Consider the following 18,223-nt stretch of genomic DNA (forward strand, 5'->3'; position numbering starts at 1 on the left):
AGTCTGAGATATGGCTTTTTCTTTGCAACTCTGCCTAGAAGGTCAGCATCCCGGAGTCGCCTCTTCACTGTTGACGTTGAGACTGGTGTTTTGCGGGTACTATTTAATGAAGCTGCCAGTTGAGAACCTGTGAGGCGTCTGTTTCTCAAACTAGACACTCTAATGTATTTGTCTTCTTGCTCAGTTGTGCACCGGGGCCTCCCACTCCTCTTTCTATTCTGGTTAGAGCCATACAATGTTTCAAGTTCATTGCAGACAGGCCATGCATAGCCAATGTTATTTATAGGATATTTTTACATGCAGGCTCAATGTTTTTATTTGTTGGCTTTATAGGATATTTTTACATAGTTGGCAGTAGAAGTTACTTTTTAGGTTCATCATTTTAATTTAGATTTGGATATAATTTTTATTAACCTCATGACAATGATTTTGAGATATAAATTAAATGAAACTGTTCCACGAAAATGCACGTATGATAATCATAACTGGCACACAGATCAGTAGAAATGTTAAGATAAATTGGCATTCCACATGAAAGGTTGCCGACTCTTCGAGTAGCCTATTACCGGCAACTTCAGGAGAGTAATGGCAGAATCTGCGAAAGCCAGTAGGAGCGGGAGGAGGATGGTCAGGTTATTTTTTTTCTACTTCTGGTTATCTTGATATCTGACTCCCTCTTGAGTCATTTGTATCTTATTTCATCAAACGGTGCACTTTAAAGCATCAGAAAGCTCAATGAATATAGTTGATTTTATTAAAACACATAGGGTGTGTCTATATATGGAAAAATACACACTAAAAATGTTGACCAATCGATTGGTCGAAAGAACAGACTACTTTCGGTCGACAAAGATTTTTTTAGTTTGGGACAGCCCTACTCCTGGCCTCTAACCTCTGCCCTGTCTGTTTGCCCTGACAGCCTTGTGTGTGACCATGGTGGACATGGAAGCAGAGAGCAGCATGCAGCTGGAGGCCATGGAGGAGGAGGAGCCTCTCTTCAGTAACCTGGACCTCTTCCTCTTCACCCTCATCGCCGGCCTCATCATATACTGGTTCATGTCCCGCAAGAAGGCCGACCCCATCCCCGAGTTCAAGAAGCTCGACCAACCGTGAGTACCACTCGTTGTGTGCTAAATGCACACCAGGCGCTTGCTGTAAGTCTCTCACCGAATCCACCTAGTATTGGTGTTGAAATATTCACAAGGGGCTAACCATAGTGTTAAAAAGAGCACGATTACAGTATTATTACTGTATTACACATAGAATTAGGAATTAGAATATTAGAATGGACATGAAACTTATTATGATGGTCCAAAGGTCAACCATGGTTTGCCAGTGCTGGGATAAGATATTGTGTAAAACAATGAATGTGTAGTATTTCTCTGCTCTGTTTGTGTGTTTGCTAGCTAGCCAGCCAGTTTTAGAGGCATGCTTAAAAAAAAAAAAATGTATATGCCAACAATCCATTCGAACAATACAGCCATACGCTGGCTTAAATCCGTTGATGATAGGACTTAGACAATCAAATCAAATTGTATTGGATGCATACACATATTTAGTAGATGTTATTGCGGGTGTAGCGAAATGCTTGTATTCCTAGCTCCAACAGTGTAGTAATATCTAACAATACACACATCTAAAATGTAAAAGAATGGAATTAAGAAATATAAAAATATTAGGATAAGCAATGTCGGAGTCCGGAGTGTGTGTGTGTGTGTGTGTGTGTGTGTGTGTGTGTGTGTGTGTGTGTGTGTGTGTGTGTGTGTGTGTAATGGGATGTATAGATAATAAGGATAATATGGATAGAATATGTAGTATATCTAGTACTCCTGAGTGGCGCAGTGGTCTAAGGCACTGCATCGCAGTGCTAACTGTGCCACTAGAGATCCTGGTTCACTAACTGTAAGTCGCTCTGGATAAGAGCGTCTGCTAAATGACTAAAATGTAAATGTAAAAATAGTATATGTACAGCAATAGTTAAAAAGGATAGGCCTAGACTGGAATACAGTATAGAAACAGTGAGGGAAAGAAGTATTTGATCCCCTGCTGATTTTGTACGTTTGCCCACTGACAAAGAAATGAACAGTCTATAATTTTAATGGTAGGTTTATTTGAACAGTGAGAGACAGAATAACAACAACAAAATCCAGAAAAACACATGTCAAAAATGTTATAAATTGATTTGCATTTTAATGAGGGAAATAAGTATTTGACCCCTCTCAATCAGAAAGGTTTCTGGCTCCCAGGTGTCTTTTATACAGGTAACGAGCTGAGATTAGGAGCACACTCTTAAAGGGAGTGCTCCTAATCTCAGCTTGTTACCTGTATAAAAGAGACCTGTCAACAGAAGCAATCAATAAATCAGATTCCGAACTCTCCACCATGGCCAAGACCAAAGAGCTCTCCAAGGATGTCAGGGACAAGATTGTAGACCTACACAAGGCTGGAATGGGCTACAAGACCATCGCCAAGCAGCTTGGTGAGAAGGTGACAACAGTTGGTGCGATTATTCGCAAATGGAAGAAACACAAAATAACTGTCAATCTCCCTCGGCCTGGGGCTCCATGCAAGATCTCACCTCGTGGAGTTGCAATGATCATGAGAATGGTGAGGAATCAGCCCAGAACTACACGGGATGATCTTGTCAATGATCTCAAGGCAGCTGGGTGAACTTGTTGTGGTCAGATGAGACCAAAATGGAGCTCTTTGGCATCAACTCAACTCGCCGTGTTTGGAGGAGGAGGAATGCTGCCTATGACCCCAAGAACACCATCCCCACCGTCAAACATGGAGGTGGAATTATTATGCTTTGGGGGTGTTTTTCTGCTTAGGGGACAGGACAACTTCACCACATCAAAGGGACGATGGACGGGGCCATGTACTGTCAAATCTTGGGTGAGAACCTCCTTCCCTCAGCCAGGGCATTGAAAATGGGTCGTGGATGGGTATTCCAGCATGACAATGACCCAAAACATACGGCCAAGGCAACAAAGGAGTGGCTCAAGAAGAAGCACATTAAGGTCCTGGAGTGGCCTAGCCAGTCTCCAGACCTTAATCCCATAGAAAATCTGTGGAGGGAGCTGAAGGTTTGAGTTGCCAAACGTCAGCCTCAAAACCTTAATAACTTGGAGAAGATCTGCAAAGAGGAGTCGGACAAAATCCCTCCTGAGATGTGGGAAAACCTGGTGGCCAACTACAAGAAACATCTGACCTCTGTGATTGCCAACAAGGGTTTTGCCACCAAGTACTAAGTCATGTTTTGCAGAGGGGTCAAATACTTATTTCCCGAATTAAAATGCAAATCAATTTATAACATTTTTGACATGCGTTCTTTTCTGGATTTTGTTGTTGTTATTCTGTCTCTCACTGTTCAAATAAACCTACCATTAAAATTATAGACTGATCATTTCTTTGTCAGTGGGCAAACGTACAAAATCAGCAGGGGATCAAATACTTTTTTTCCCTCACTGTATGAAGTTGTTAACAGTATGTAAACATTATTAAAGTGACCAGTGTTCCATTATTTAAGTGACCAGTGTTCCATGACTATGTACATAGGGCAGCAGCCTCTAAGGTGCATGGTAGAGTAACCGGGTGGTAGCAGGCTAGTGACAGTGACTAAAGTTCAGGACAGGTACTGGGCGGGGGCCAGCTAGTGGTGACTATTTAACAGTATGATGGCCTTGAGATAGAAGCTGTTTTTCAGTCTCTCGGTCCCAGCTTTGATGCACCTGTACTGACCTAGCCTTCTGGATAGTAGCGGGGTGAACAGGCCGTGGCTCGGGTGGCTGAGGTCCTTGATGCCGTACCAGGCGGTGATACAGCCCGACAGGATGCTCTCAATGGTGCATCAGTAAAATTTTGTGAGGGTCTTAGGGGCCAAGCCGAACTCCTGAACTAGCATTCACAACTTTCCAAGAAAACAAAATCAGACATTTATATTCTGTTTACAGTGCTTTCGGGAAAGTATTCAGACCCCTTGACTTTTTCCACATTTTGTTACGTTACAACCTTATTCTAAAATTGATTAAATTGTTTTTTTCCCTCATCAATCTACACACAATACCCTATAATGACAAAGCACTTAAAAATAAATAAATAAATTCATATTTTCAAAAGTATTCAGACCCTTTACTCAGTACTTTGTTGAAGCACCGATTACAGCCTCGAGTCTTCTTGGGGATGACGCTACAAGCTTGGCACACCTGTATTTGGGGAGTTTCTCCCATTCTTCTCTGCAGATCCTCTCAAGCTCTGTCAGGTTGGATGGGGAGCGTTGATGCACAGCTATTTTCAGGTCTCTCCAGAGATGTTCAATTGGGTTCAAGTCCGGGCTCTGGCTGGGCCACTCAAGGACATTCAGAGACTTGTCCCGAAGCCATTCCTGTGTTGTCCTGTTGGAAGAGTAACCTTCACCCCAGTCTGAGGTCTTGAGCGCTCTGGAGCAGGTTATCTTGAAGGATCTCTCTGTACTTTGCTCCGTTCATCTTTCACGCGATCTTGACTAGTCTCCCAGTCCCTGCCACCACCATGCTTCACCGTAGGGATGGTACCAGGTTTCCTTCAGACGTGACCCTTTGGCATTCTGGACAAATAATTAAATCTTGGTTTCATCAGACCAGAGAATCTTGTTTCTCATGGTCTGAGAGTCCTTTAGGTGCCTTTTGGCAAACTCCAAGCGGGCTGTCATGTGCCTTTTACTGAGGAGTGGCTTCCGTCTGGCCACTCTACCATAAAGGCCTGATTGGTGGAGTGCTGCAGAGATGGTTGTCCTTCTGGAAGGTTCTCCCATTTCCAAAGAGGAACTATGGGGCTCTGTCAGAGTGACCATCGGGTTCTTGGTCACCTCCCTGACCAAGGCCCTTCTCCACCAATTGCTCAGTTTGGCCGGGCGGCCAGCTCTAGAAAGAGTCTTGGTGGTTCCAAACTTCTTCCGTTTAAGAACGATTGAGGCCACTGTGTTGTTGGTGACCTTCAATGCTGCAGACATTTTTAGGTACCCTTCCCCAGATCTGTGCCTCGACACAATCCTGTCTCGGAGCTCTACGGACAATTCCTTCAACCTCATGGCTTGGTTTTTGCTCTGACATGCACTGTCAACTGTGGGACCTTATATAGACAGGTGTGTGCCTTTCCAAATCATGTCCAATCAATTGAATTTACCACAGGTGGACTCCAATTAAGTTGTAGAAACACCTCAAGGATGATCAATGGAAACAGGATGCACCTGAGCTCAATTTTCGAGTCTCATAGCAAAGGGTCTGAATACTTATGTAAATAAGGTGTTTCTGTTTTTTATTTGTAATACATTTGCAAACATTTCTAAACCTGTTTTCGTTTTGTCATTATGGTATATTAATCCATTTTAGAATAAGACTGTAACGTAACAACATTTTGAAAAAGGGAAGGGATCTGAATACTGTATATTTTAGAGCAGCGTTTCCCAAACTCTGTCCTCAGGATTCCAAGGGTTGCACGTTTTTTGATGGTTAGTTGATTTTTTGATTCAGCTGTGTAGTGTTAGGGTAAAAACCAAAACGTCCACCCCTTGGGGTCCCGAGGACCGAGTTTGGGAAACACTGTTTTAGGGGCTATTTGTACGGAAAATTTGTATAAAACCTGTATAAATTGTATTTATAATTATATCACTATATTTTAGGTTGACTATAATTCCATTATACAATTTCTGATACATCACATGCCTTTATTTTCATGCTTTAGTAAAAAGTATGCCTCTACTGCCATTCATTCCAATTAGACTGGTTTTGGATTTCTCCCTGACCAAGATGGCTGCCATTATGGAACTTTGAAGGGTTTATGACATAGCCCCTCTAGTAATTTAATAGGATCTCTACAGTATTACTACTATATTACTATTATCTCTATGGGCCTAACTAAATCCTAGTTTTCATCTGCTTGTTGTTCCAGGAAAGCACTGTGCCTTTTGTTTACGTAATGCTTTTACGTTGGGGTTTAGGGTTGGAAGCACACAATGCATCATGGTTTAGAGATCGGTTTACTAGGGCACACCTCGTTAGTATCGTGGCAAGGAAACCAATCACGAAGCGGATTGACATTATTTCGGAAAATAGCCCTAATGTTGGAAACAAACATTATGTTGTCATCCAGAGTCATTTTCCAAGCTATAGCACACAATATGTTACAGACAGCAGGTTTTTAAAGGACCAACGAGTTTGTTCTACTTCGTGTTTTCATTTTTTCCCTGCCCCCCAAAAATCACAATACTGGTATCGTCAAAGCCCGACCAGTTTATAGTGCTGGTTTGTATTTGCTGAGGGAGGGGTTATGATGTAGCATACCATAATGTGGACTTAAATACACGGTGCTGTAATGGGAGTCTATTTTTGCATTGATTAAGCTGCTGTTTGGCAAAGTAAAGGCCTCGTCTTGTTTAGTGTATTGTTACTGTTCACGAAAGAGGACATTAATAATTTCTCAATGTGTTCATATACCTCAAAGGTGGTCTAAAGTTGAGCGTAGTCCATAGTGTGAATGTAAAATTAATGGAAGTGATTGGCAGTGCACTTATTACCTAATTAGAGGTAATAAGTCAGTGCAATCACATTCTATTGCTACAAGTAGAGGTGAAGGGTGAGCCAAAACTGCCTGTGCGTCAGAGTGCCTCACGCGCCTGTGGTGACCTTTGTTTTCTTTTGCTGGAGGGCCCCTCTCCCCCTCCTTGAGTAGCTTCCCCTGGGCTGTCATGCTTTCCCCCCCCCCACCCTCCTCGTCACTTATCTTATCAGTGACTGAGGTTTGGCCTGTGCTTTGCTCACAGTTCAGCGGATAGGAGAGCTGCCGCAGAGAGATGAAACTTCGTACCCCGAAATCTGGACTTTTCAATGAATTTCGTTCAAAGAAACTCACACGCATCGCATGTGAGCCAAGTCTACTGCTTGTGCTTTCATAGTATTTTTTTTCTGAGAACCTCCAATCGCCCCCTGGCACCCAATGACGTGAACAGATTCTTCTCCATTCAAGGATTTTGTGGTTAGATCAGTTGATAGCTGCTTAACTCTGTGTGGTGTTTAAGTTTGTATGGGATGCCCCGGCTTGAGGACAAAAGCATGTTTCCCACACACTGCTCTTAGTTGTGAATGCAATTCATATGCACTGTGTGGGGCCCCATTTCATGGTGTGTTTCAGCATGGATCCCACGTCTGACTAGTAGTAGGCCTACACTCCCATTCTGGCTCTTGAATGATCCCTAGTGTTGTTCATTTGTTTTGGTCAAATGGACTTGAGACCCGAGCCGTGGATGTTAGTCATTCTGCATGCAATGCACCGTGTAGCGTCGTTCCACCTCAAAGTACAAGAGGATTTCGACACCCGCCATTGTCAGATTGTTCCGAAATCGTTTCTGTAATTTGTAACAGATACGATTAGCATTCCTGAAGCATATTAAATTTTTTTGTATGATCATTTTATAAACTATACAAAACATACACATACAAACGACAACATCATACAAACATCAACTACATCACACCTGCCCAGACCAGGGTGTCCGTGGGTCCTTAAAGTCTTCAATTAATTGATCTAAATTCAAATACATTTTTAAAAGGTCTTAAAAATCAAGTAGACTGGGAAATGGACACACATTTTTATTAGGTTCCGTTTACGTTGTGCAGAGGCGATGTAAATAATGGGTGATAGGATCGTGATTTACTTCAATGGAAGGAACGCATTTTAGCTTGAGTCACTTGCAGAGTGGAACCACACTCTGTAATGTTCCCGCAGCGGTCAGAAGTCAGCGAGACACTCGTGACTTCTGACAGCAGCTCGTGTATTTATCTATTAGCTAGCAGAGATTGGCTGTGGTGAAGTAGTAACGGAGGTCGACTTGAAACTACGGTAGACAGTTAACGTTAGTCTGCAGCTACCATGGGAAAGTGCAAATACAACGAGAACTGGTTGGAGAACAGCATTTTTGCTTCGTGGTTAAAATCAGTTGAAGGGAATCAATACGAAGCACGCTGTATCTTTTGCAAGAAGTCCTTCAACTTGGCACTATGATGTTTGACGAAAGCCTCAACCAAACGACAAAAAGTAAACAACTGGACCTGCATATACGCTATTGGGAGGGAAATCACGTTCAGTCAAGTTACCTGGGGTCGCAGTTCATGGGGCATGCAACAGCTCGGGATTTACTGCAACATTTCAAAGTAAGTTTTCAGTCGATTTATTGAAATATTGTTAATGTTATTTATATTATGTATTAGCAAATGTTAGTTAATTGTTATTGTTACGTTCACATTGCCATAATTAGCTAATGAGAAAAAATATGTATCAGGATCTATGAACAGTATGGTGGTGCTCAGCTGGTTGTTGTGGGGAGCTGCGGCCTCAACACCCTACACAACGCTTTCAAATGTGGCTTCTCCATGTGGCAGCTGGAAAAGGTTCTGAGGGCCATGCACATTCTTTTCCACAATGTGCCAGCAAGGAGGGAGGACTACACTGCTCTCACCAAATCCTTGGTCTTCCCGTTACATTCTGTGGCCACTGGTGAATTAAGAACCTGCCTGTGGTGGAGAGAGCCATAGAAGTATGGCAATCAATGGTGAAGTATGTGGATGTGGTGAGAACCAAGAAGCTCCCAACCCCTGGAATAGGGTCGTTTGACACCATAGAAAAGCCCAGCAAGATCAGCTCATCTCGGCCAAACTGCAGTTCTTCATGGCTGTCTCCAGGACTTTCAGTCCCTTTTTGACCAAGTACCAGACTGACGAGCTAGTGATGCCATTCCTCTGCAAAGGGTTGATAAAGGTAATGATTTATATTCTAGCTCTGCACAATTTGATATTGCCATTTGATTTCAACTCTCTTATCACTGATTGTACTATTGATGATATGAAGCTTATGATAGAGGTGATGATAAAGATAAGAGAGTTGTGGAAATATACATGTATTTAATGATGAATGTGGTTAAAGGGGTATTTGCATTACATTTTGAGCTTTCCTGTTGGCATAGTCTGCTTAGGCGTTCTGTCAAGAGGGAGCTCCTCCAGAACATCACTCCACTGCAGATGATCAGACTGGATGTCGCTGACCAAAATAATTGTGTCCGCCCGAAGGAAGTTGACAGGCTTGCGTGCCGAGTCAGTCCTCAAGGTAATGTGAGAATTTAAAGTATTACTTTCTATCAAATTATGGTGAGGATAGTTTTCTATTGTATTAAGTCATTCAGCACTATTTACGGCCCATTATCCCAGCTGAGAAAAAACTGTGTAGGAGAGCTCACTGTCCTAGAGTTTAGGAGGGACTGCATGAAGGGTATGTCAAACATCGAAAAGAAAGTGCAGGACAAGAGCCCCCTGAAATACCCCACCGTAAGACGGATGGCGTGTTTGGAACCCACTGTCATGTACCCAGACTGGTGCCAGGAAAGGATGAGCAGTCTTGTGCATATGTTTCTGCTAGACAAGCAGTTGTCAGGAGGTTTCTCTGCTGGTAGGAGTAGTTCTGGAAGAGGTTTTGTTCAGGATTTATTACCAAATGTATACACAATTATAACTTATGTCTGAAGTAATATAATGATTAATCATCTAAATAATAGTTTTCACTTATTTCCTTTAATCTGTTTTGTTACAGGTGATGTGAGCACTTCCTCTCTTTCCAGCCCACAGAGACGAGGCTGGATGTGTTCCTGCATGGCTTCCTCTGCCAATCCTACCCTGAGCTTTGGGGTTTCTGTAAGAAGCTGCTTCTTTTGTCCCATGGGCAGGCAGCTGTCGAGAGAGGCTTCTCCATCAACAAGGTGGAAACCTGTAACATGCAGGAGGGTACAGTCATCGCCCAGAGACAGATGTGATTATGTCACAGTCTGTGGTGGTGTTGTTAAGGTCCCTCTCACCAAGGAGCTGCTGACCTCTGCTGGATCAGCAAGGTCAAAATACAGAGCACACCTGGACCAGTAGAAGAGGAAGAGCGAAAGCGCTGTGCAAGGGCAGAAGAGAAAAGCTGCGGAGGACCATATAGATGAGCTGGGGGAAAAAAAGAAGAAACTCTGCTGGAGGTATCTGGCAGCCTGGAGAAGGATGCAGACAAATTTGCAGAGGGAAGATCCGGCACCTTGATGTCTCAGCACATCACCAAGTCCAACACCCTCAGGAGGAGATATGAGGAGAAAATATTTTAATTAAAACAAGTGGAAGCAGAGTTTACATTTACATTTACATTTACGTCATTTAGCAGACGCTCTTATCCAGAGCGACTTACAGTTAGTGAATACATATATATTTTTTAAATATACTGGCCCCCCGTGGGAATCGAACCCACAACCCTGGCATTGCAAACGCCATGCTCTATCAACTGAGCTACATCCCTTCCGGCCATTCCCTCCCCTACCCTGGACGACGCTGGGCCAATTGTGCGCCGCCCATGAGTCTCCCGGTCGCGGCCGGCTGCGACAGAGCCTGGATTCGAACCAGGATCTCTAGTGGCACAGTTAGCACTGCGATGCAGTGCCTTAGACCACTGCGCCACTCAGGAGCAGAGTTGGAGAGTAAGGCCACAGAACTAAGACACATGCCATGATAAAAGAGAGAGAGGACAGCAAGTCATGTTTCTTCCCTCCATTTTGAGCATAGTTGAAATTACAGTTGTCCCAGGTCCAGTGGATTGGCACCAGCAATTATTGTTTTGTTTTTATATGCAGCTAACGTTGCACTGTTGGTTACAATGTCAACACTGTACGTTAAATGTTTCCTTGTTAATGAACACATTAATTTTGTATCTTGTAAAATACATTAGTTTATACTGGATTAAGCTTACATTTTCATTAATTGTAATTTCGTTAGATATGCTCCAACTTTCCCTCTGACTTGTGCCAACATCGGTTCTTTTTAAGTCTTGGTTCCAATAGTTTATATTTTTTTCTAAGAGATTGTCAGTTGGATATGCTCTCTGCAAGGTTTTGTATATCTTCCCTATATGAACATCCTTTTCTGACTGAAATAAGATTCCCTCAAGGTTGCTCTGATATCCAAAAGATTTCAAATTGACATTGCGTGATATGTAACTTTTAAGTTGCATGTATTTTAAATTTCAGTCCAAAATTACTTTTTAAGTCTGTCATGGAAATAAATGTATTTCCTGTTCCCAAGTCATGAAACATTATTTTGTTTTGTTTTTAAACAAATCAAAATATATTTTATATTTTAGATACTTCGAAGTAGCCACCCTTTGCCTTGATGACAGCTTTGCACACTCTTGGCATTCTCTCAAACAGCTTTATGAGGTAGTCACCTGGAATGCATTTCAATTAACAGGTGTGCCTTGTTAAAAGTTAATTTGTGGAATGTCTTTCCTTCTTAATGCGAACGTTACTCACCCTAGCCTGACGGTAACACTTGAGTAATACTTACTAGTAAATGGAAAGGAAATGAATAAATAAACAAACACAATTCTGTGAGTCATGTTACAGCCAGGGATATTTACGCAGCAAAAAGTGGGCTGATGATGCAAAATGCATCATATGCACCATCACACTTTTAGATTTTTATTGAATGTTCTCTGTCATGAAACTTAACTGCTGACATGCACACTTTTGGGGGGGAATGTTTCTACAGGGGACTAATTAACAATATACTCCTATGTTTTTTGAGTAAAATATCCTTTTAAAAGAATGTCAGGACAGGGAGGACACTGTTAGACCATGTGTTACATCATTGGCCTTGCTAAGCACCTTACACCCCCCTTACATTACCCTGTGTTTATTTAAGAGATAGAGGACATCTGTCAACTCTCAAACTCTAGGCTTGGATTCTATTCACATTGAAGAGAGTTGTAGCAGAGGCACTGCGACAACATTTTAATTTACATAATCTTTTACATTTACATTAGCAATGGAATATCATGTGACGAGAGAGGGTTCGGGGGCAAAGAATGGTCTTGCTCTGCAGTTTTAAATTTACCGCAAATATCCCAGTATAGCCACTAGCCATTAAGCATGCTTTTCACTAACTATTCAACTATGCAAGCAACTTTTCATCTTAACCATATTACTCTATTGAATAATGCAAGCAAACCACATTACACTCTTGAATAATGCAACAATTCACAAGCGTGCAGACAAAGGGTTTATTTTCATATCTGAACACTCATTACATTTTAACTTCAAGAAAAAAGCACAGTTACTAAAGCTAACAGCATGCTTTATCATGTAACGCTAGCCTATCAGAAATGAACGGTTACCCCTCTCATATGAATAATAAAGTACAGTAGACCTACCTTACAACATTATAACAAACCAGGCTTCATTTTTAACAATATCATGCAAATCATTACGTGTGGTAAAAGCAAATTGCGAGAAAAAAAAAAACTTGGGTAATTCACTGGGGAGTTGAGATCAGCTGTTTTACGTGGCTCAGTGCAGCCAGCCAGCACCATTGACTGTTTTTTATAATTTTTTTACATTACGCTGACAATTTCAGAATGTAACAGGCTGTTACTGCAAGTTCAGGTAAAAAATCTAAAAAAACAAGTCTCAAATAATAAGGAAAATGTCTATACATTTCAGCTGTTTCAAAAACACTGCTCTGCTGTTACGATTGTTATTGTAGGAGTGTTTGGCAATTCTGTTTACACTGCCTTGATTGGAGGGGGGCAACTGTCGGCCAGTGACATGCGCTACCTCCGGAAGTAGGGTACGAGACGTGACAAGTGAACAAGTTTACAATGCAGTAAAAGGTCTAGCCGAGGGTATTTGCTCAATCTCTAGGCAATCTCTCGTAGTGAGAATAGGTTCTTAAACAATATAGCCTGCCGTTCTTTTAGCCAACTCCTCTGTTGTGTTGTTCACTGTCATGCCAAGTAATGTTGGCTAAAACACAAACCGATCTGGCAACGAGGCTATAGGAAAGTGTGAAGGTCCTCCAATGACATGCTTGTAGCATTCCTATTAATGTGTATAGTGTGATGATAAACTATTCGTGTGAAAAGTGATCGTTTGGTCCCTGTACTAGGCGTGTGCTTTTCTTGCTTGTGAAAAGCATCATTGACTTGCTGTGTTTTATGTCCCAGCAGATAATGGTGAAATATAGATTTTTCAGTGCATGATTTTCTCAATAGACTTTGGAAGTACATAACATTTGTCTCCTTTTTCTTTCAGAGCACCTTCTACTCAAGAGACTAGTTTTATTGAGAAGATGAAGAAAACAGTGAGTGTTTTTCAATTTTTCAGTATATTGGGGGTGGGAAGGATAATGGTCTAGCTTCTACACTGGCTTTACATAATGGTTCTTAGGAAGAGGACGGCTTGATGGATTGCAGTGGATCCTCCTGACTCCTCAGTCCAGACTTGGGTTCAAATGCTATTTGAAATCATTTAAAATATGTTCTGGGCAGGATTGAGCTTTTCTGGTACAATAGAATCGATAGAATAGTCGAAATGGTGAAAACCCCGCCCATCTGGCAATCCAGGCAGGAAAGAGTAAATGCTAAAAGTATTTGAACCTAGGTCTGCGCAGTACTAGCTGACCATGAGAAATTGATATACACTACCAGTCAAAGGTTTGGACACACCTACTCATTCAAGGTTTTTTCTTTATTTTTACATTGTAGAATAATAGTGAAGGCATCAAAAATATGGAATCATGTAGTAACCAAAAAAGTGTTAAACAAATCAAAATATATTTTACATTTGAGATTCTTCAAATAGCCACCCTTTGCCTTGATGACAGCTTTGCATGCTCTTGGCATTCTCTCAACCAGCTTCATGAGGTAGTCACATGGAATGCATTTCAATTAACAGGTGTGCCTTCTTAAAAGTTAATTTGTGGAATTTTCTTCTTAATGCGTTTGAGCCAATCAGTTGTGTTGTGACAAGGTAGGGGTGGTATACAGAAGATAGCCCTATTTGGTAAAAGACCAAGTCCATATTATGGCAAGAACGGCTCAAATAAGCAAAGAGAAACGACAGTCCATCATTACTTTAAGACATGAAGGACAGTCAATCCGGAATATGTGAAGAACTTTGAACGTTTCTTCAAGTGCAGTCGCAAAACCATCATGTTACATCGCTATGATGTAACTGGCTGTCATGAGGACCGCCACAGGAAAGGAAGACCCAGAGTTACCTCTGCTGCAGAGGATAAGTTCATTAGAGTTACCAGCCTCAGAAATTGCAGCCCAAATAAATGCTTCATAGAGTTCAAGTCACAGACACATCTCAACATCAACTGTTCAGAGGGGACTGTGTGAATCAGGCCTTCATGGTCGAATTGCTGCAAAGAAACCACTACTAAAGGACACCAATAAGAAGAAGAGACCTGCTTGGGCCAAGAAACACGAGCAATGGACATTAGACCAGTGGAGTCCAAATTTGAGATTTTTGGTTCCAACCACCGTGTCTTTGTGAGACGCGGTGTGGGTGAACGGATGATCTCCGCATGTGTAGTTCCCACCGTAAAGCATGGAGGAGGAGGTGTTATGGTGTGGGGGTGCTTTGCTGGTGACACTGTCTGTGATTTTTTTTAGAATTCAAGGCACACTTAACCAACATGTCTACCACAGCATTCTGCAGCGATACGCCATCCCATCTGGTTTGGGCTTAGTGGGACTATCATTTGTTTTTCAACAGGACAATGACCCAAAACACACCTCCAGGCTGTGTAAGGAGAGTGATGGAGTGCTGCATCAGATGACCTGGCCTCCACAATCCCCCGCCCTCAACCCGTTTGGGATGAGTCGGACCGCAGAGTGAAGGAAAAGCAGCCAGCAAGTGCTCAGCATATGTGGGAACCCCTTCAAGACTGTTGGAAAAGCATTCCAGGTGAAGATGGTTGAGAGAATGCCAAGAGTGTGCAAAGCTGTCATCAAGGCAAAGGGTGGCTATTTGAAGAATCTCAAATATAAAATATATTTTGATTTGTTTAACACTTGTTTGGTTACTACATGATTCCATATGTGTTATTTCATAGTTTTGATGTCTTCACTATTATTCTACAATGTAGAAAATAGTAAAAATAAAGAACAACCCTTGAATGAGTAGGTGTGTCCAAACTTTTGACTGGTACTGTAGGCTTGAGTAAGCAAGTGTGATTTGGCTGCAAAGTCCTCAGATATCAGAAGGTGAAATAAATACAATAATGATGGTATTGTACAACGTTATTTAGTTTGGTGTCTGTTGCTCACTGTCTAATGATGTATCATGGGAACCATAAATGGTGAAATACACTGAGTATACAAAAAAGAAGACCTGCTCTTTCCATGACATAGACTGACCGGGTGAAAGCTATGATCCCTTATTGATGTCACTTGTTAAATCCACTTCAATCAGTGTAGATGAAGGGGAGGAGACTGGTTAAAGAAGGATTTTTAAGCCTTGAGACTATATAGAGCCCAACACTGTGATAATAAAAATGAATGGTGGAAAAACTATTGGAACCATTTCCCTGTTTGCCCGCTATGTTTTATGGGTATTATGACTCATACTGTGGTACTCTATTGAGACATGGATTATGTATGTGTGACATTCAGAGGGTGAATGGGCAAGACAAAAGATTTAGGTGCCTTTGAACGGGGTATTGTAGTAGGTACCAGGCGCACCGTCAAGAACTGCAACGCTGCTGGGTTTTTCATGCTCAACCGTTTCCTGTATCAAGAATGGTCCACCACTCAAAGGACATCCAGCCAACTTGACATAACTGTGGGAAGCATTGGAGTCAACATGGGCCAGAAACCCTGGAGTTTTTTCCTGGCTGCCAGGTCATGTGGTCAGTAAAATTGTTGCTGCTATTTCCCTCTCCAGGGTAGGAACATCGTGGTATTCTACGGCTCTCAGACAGGCACGGGCGAGGAGTTTGCCAACCGGCTGTCCAAAGACGCCCAGCGCTACGGCATGAAGGGTATGGCTGCCGACCCCGAGGAATACGACATGGTAACTAACTAACGACATTCCTATATCAGCGTTTATATGGTTGAAAGGAACACACTTAGGGCGTTGAAATTCGTTACCCTGGTTCCGTTTTTCTGGATCGTTTGAGAATTTTACTAAATTGTTATTTTCAGAAGATCTGAAAATAACCGTTTCAGGGTGCGATTTGCATTCTACATGACGTTAGCAAGCTAGCTTGTTTACAATGGGCAAAAAAGTACCATGCGACTCATGTTGCCGCGTCACAACACCTGGTACTCTGGTCCTGGGTCTTGGACCCGCTACTCACACTGGTCCAGGATTCACTTCAGTCAGGGTTTGTTTGCATTTCACATAGCGCGGATCAGTATTAGTCTCTCTTGAGCCAAGGACCTGTTCTGTAAAATTGAAAAGCTAATAGTGCCCTAAATGGTATACAGCACGTGTGATAGCGAATCTCTAATGTCCTGGCATCTTCTAATCCACAGTGTGAGCTGACCCGTCTGGCTGAGATTGACAACTCCCTGGCCATCTTCTGCATGGCCACTTACGGAGAGGGAGACCCCACGGACAACGCCCAGGACTTCTATGACTGGCTGCAGGAGACCGACGGGAAACTGGATGGAGTCAACTACACCGTGAGTATCTCTAGGTCTCTCTCGCTCGCTCTCTCTCCTCTCCCCCCATCATTCATAATCAGGGCCAGGAGTTTGCCCAATTAAAACTCCAATTGGCTCCATTCACAAACATTTGCCAAGCGTTCACTTTCAAATGTGTATTTCACATGGTTGAACTTTAGTGTGAGACCGAGATGAGTTATGCCAACATGCAAAAAATACATTTACATTTTAGTCATTTAGCAGACGCTCTTATCCAGAGCGATTTACAGTTAGTGAGTCGTGGCTTTATGTGTATGGTTGAGTTCTAGCTTCGGCCATAGCTGACATGCGTGCCGTCCTGGCTGGTTGGGCATTGTTGAGGTCGGTCCAACGGTCCTGCCCTCAATGGGGTGAAGAATTTTACTTCTGACTGAAGCGAATCTGGCCTGGCACTCTGAATGGTCACTTGGGCTCCTTTCAATCCCTGCCATTGTCTTTCTGTCCTAGACTGGAAAGACTGCATTAATTACACTGAATGAAAGATGATAAACTTTCACAATGTACTAGCAGCAGGAGCTTGCGTTCAGTGTGTGTGCATGTCTCAGTGTGTCTTGTGTGCGTGTTTAAATGTTGTGTACATAGTATACAATATGTTGAACATGAGTGTTTTTAAACTGGGAGTGACTGATGTTGACATGTCTCTCCCTGCAGGTGTTTGCGTTGGGTAACAAGACATATGAACACTACAATGCCATGGGGGCTTACGTGGACAAGAGGCTGGAGGAGCTGGGAGCCAAGAGGGTCTTCGACCTGGGCATGGGAGACGACGACGGCAAGTGAGTGAGGCTGCGTTGGAGGGGGGTGCGTCCCAATCTCCTTTCTCCTGAAGAGTGCACTAGTTTATTACTTCCCAGAAATCTAAAGGCATTGGATTGGTGGAGGCATGGGTTAATGAGAGTTTCCACCGTTTCTTATACCAGTCATTTCCTTTCAAATCAGTGAAGGGAAGTGAATGAGTGCACACTTTGGGAGGAAGGAGAGATAATTGGGAAAAAACCTTGGATCGCTCCCGAATCAAAGTGGGACTGATGTTTTCAGACCCTTAATGTAGAGATCCAAATGAATGGCCAAATGATGGAAATGGGAGTTGATAAGAGGGTGTTTTCTACTTATTTTCATCGTTCAGCCTGGAGGAGGACTTTGTGACATGGAGGGAGCAGTTCTGGCCAGCCATGTGCGAGCACTTTGGAGTGGAGGCTTCAGGAGAGGACTCCAGGTACTTAGCCCAATTTATTGTCTTTATCACATTCTCATTTTCCCTCCTCAATTCACACACACAAAGAGTATGGAAGGAGTGATGTGCAGATTAACTCTCGCTCCACATTAGCATTCGTCAGTACGAGCTCAAGGAGCACAATGACATCAACATGAACAAGGTGTACACAGGAGAGTTGGGGCGTCTGAAGAGCTTTGAGACCCAGAAACCGTGAGTTCTTCTACCCCATCCTCTTCACTTATCACTGCTACAGAGTGTCTGTCATTCATGTTTTATAGATTTCTCACTCAAAACGAGTATTACTGCCCCCTAGTGGAGCTAAAGGGGATTTCCTTGTTGGAACGCTAAAGTGCAACACTGCTTCATCCGTCGGTGTTCACCTCTATGATTTACCTCATGTTGTCTCTGCATACTGATGTGCACAGTTCACTGGTTTGAAATTCTAATGATTATTTTCCCCCCAGGCCT

General features: G+C 42.6%; 1 protein-coding gene and 1 long non-coding RNA gene across 2 annotated transcripts in view; both read left to right on the forward strand.

Annotated features, from left to right (window-relative positions):
• The first annotated feature begins 919 nt into the window (after positions 1-919).
• The window catches only part of LOC311101855 (NADPH--cytochrome P450 reductase), a 41,415-nt gene continuing 24,111 nt past the window's right edge, over positions 920-18,223 (forward strand). The window contains exon 1 of the mRNA XM_084143069.1: positions 920-1,109. Within this exon, the coding sequence (XP_083999195.1) occupies positions 934-1,109 (176 nt within the window). The 5' untranslated portion in view covers positions 920-933. The remainder of the gene's footprint in view (positions 1,110-18,223) is intronic.
• LOC311101787 lies at positions 5,101-10,179 on the forward strand. Its single transcript, XR_014609948.1, has 3 exons — positions 5,101-8,790; positions 8,996-9,135; positions 9,616-10,179. It is a non-coding gene; the product is annotated as an uncharacterized lncRNA (long non-coding RNA).

Source organism: Coregonus lavaretus (assembly GCF_964263955.1).
Source record: "Coregonus lavaretus genome assembly, chromosome: 26".
Lineage (NCBI taxonomy): Eukaryota > Metazoa > Chordata > Actinopteri > Salmoniformes > Salmonidae > Coregonus > Coregonus lavaretus.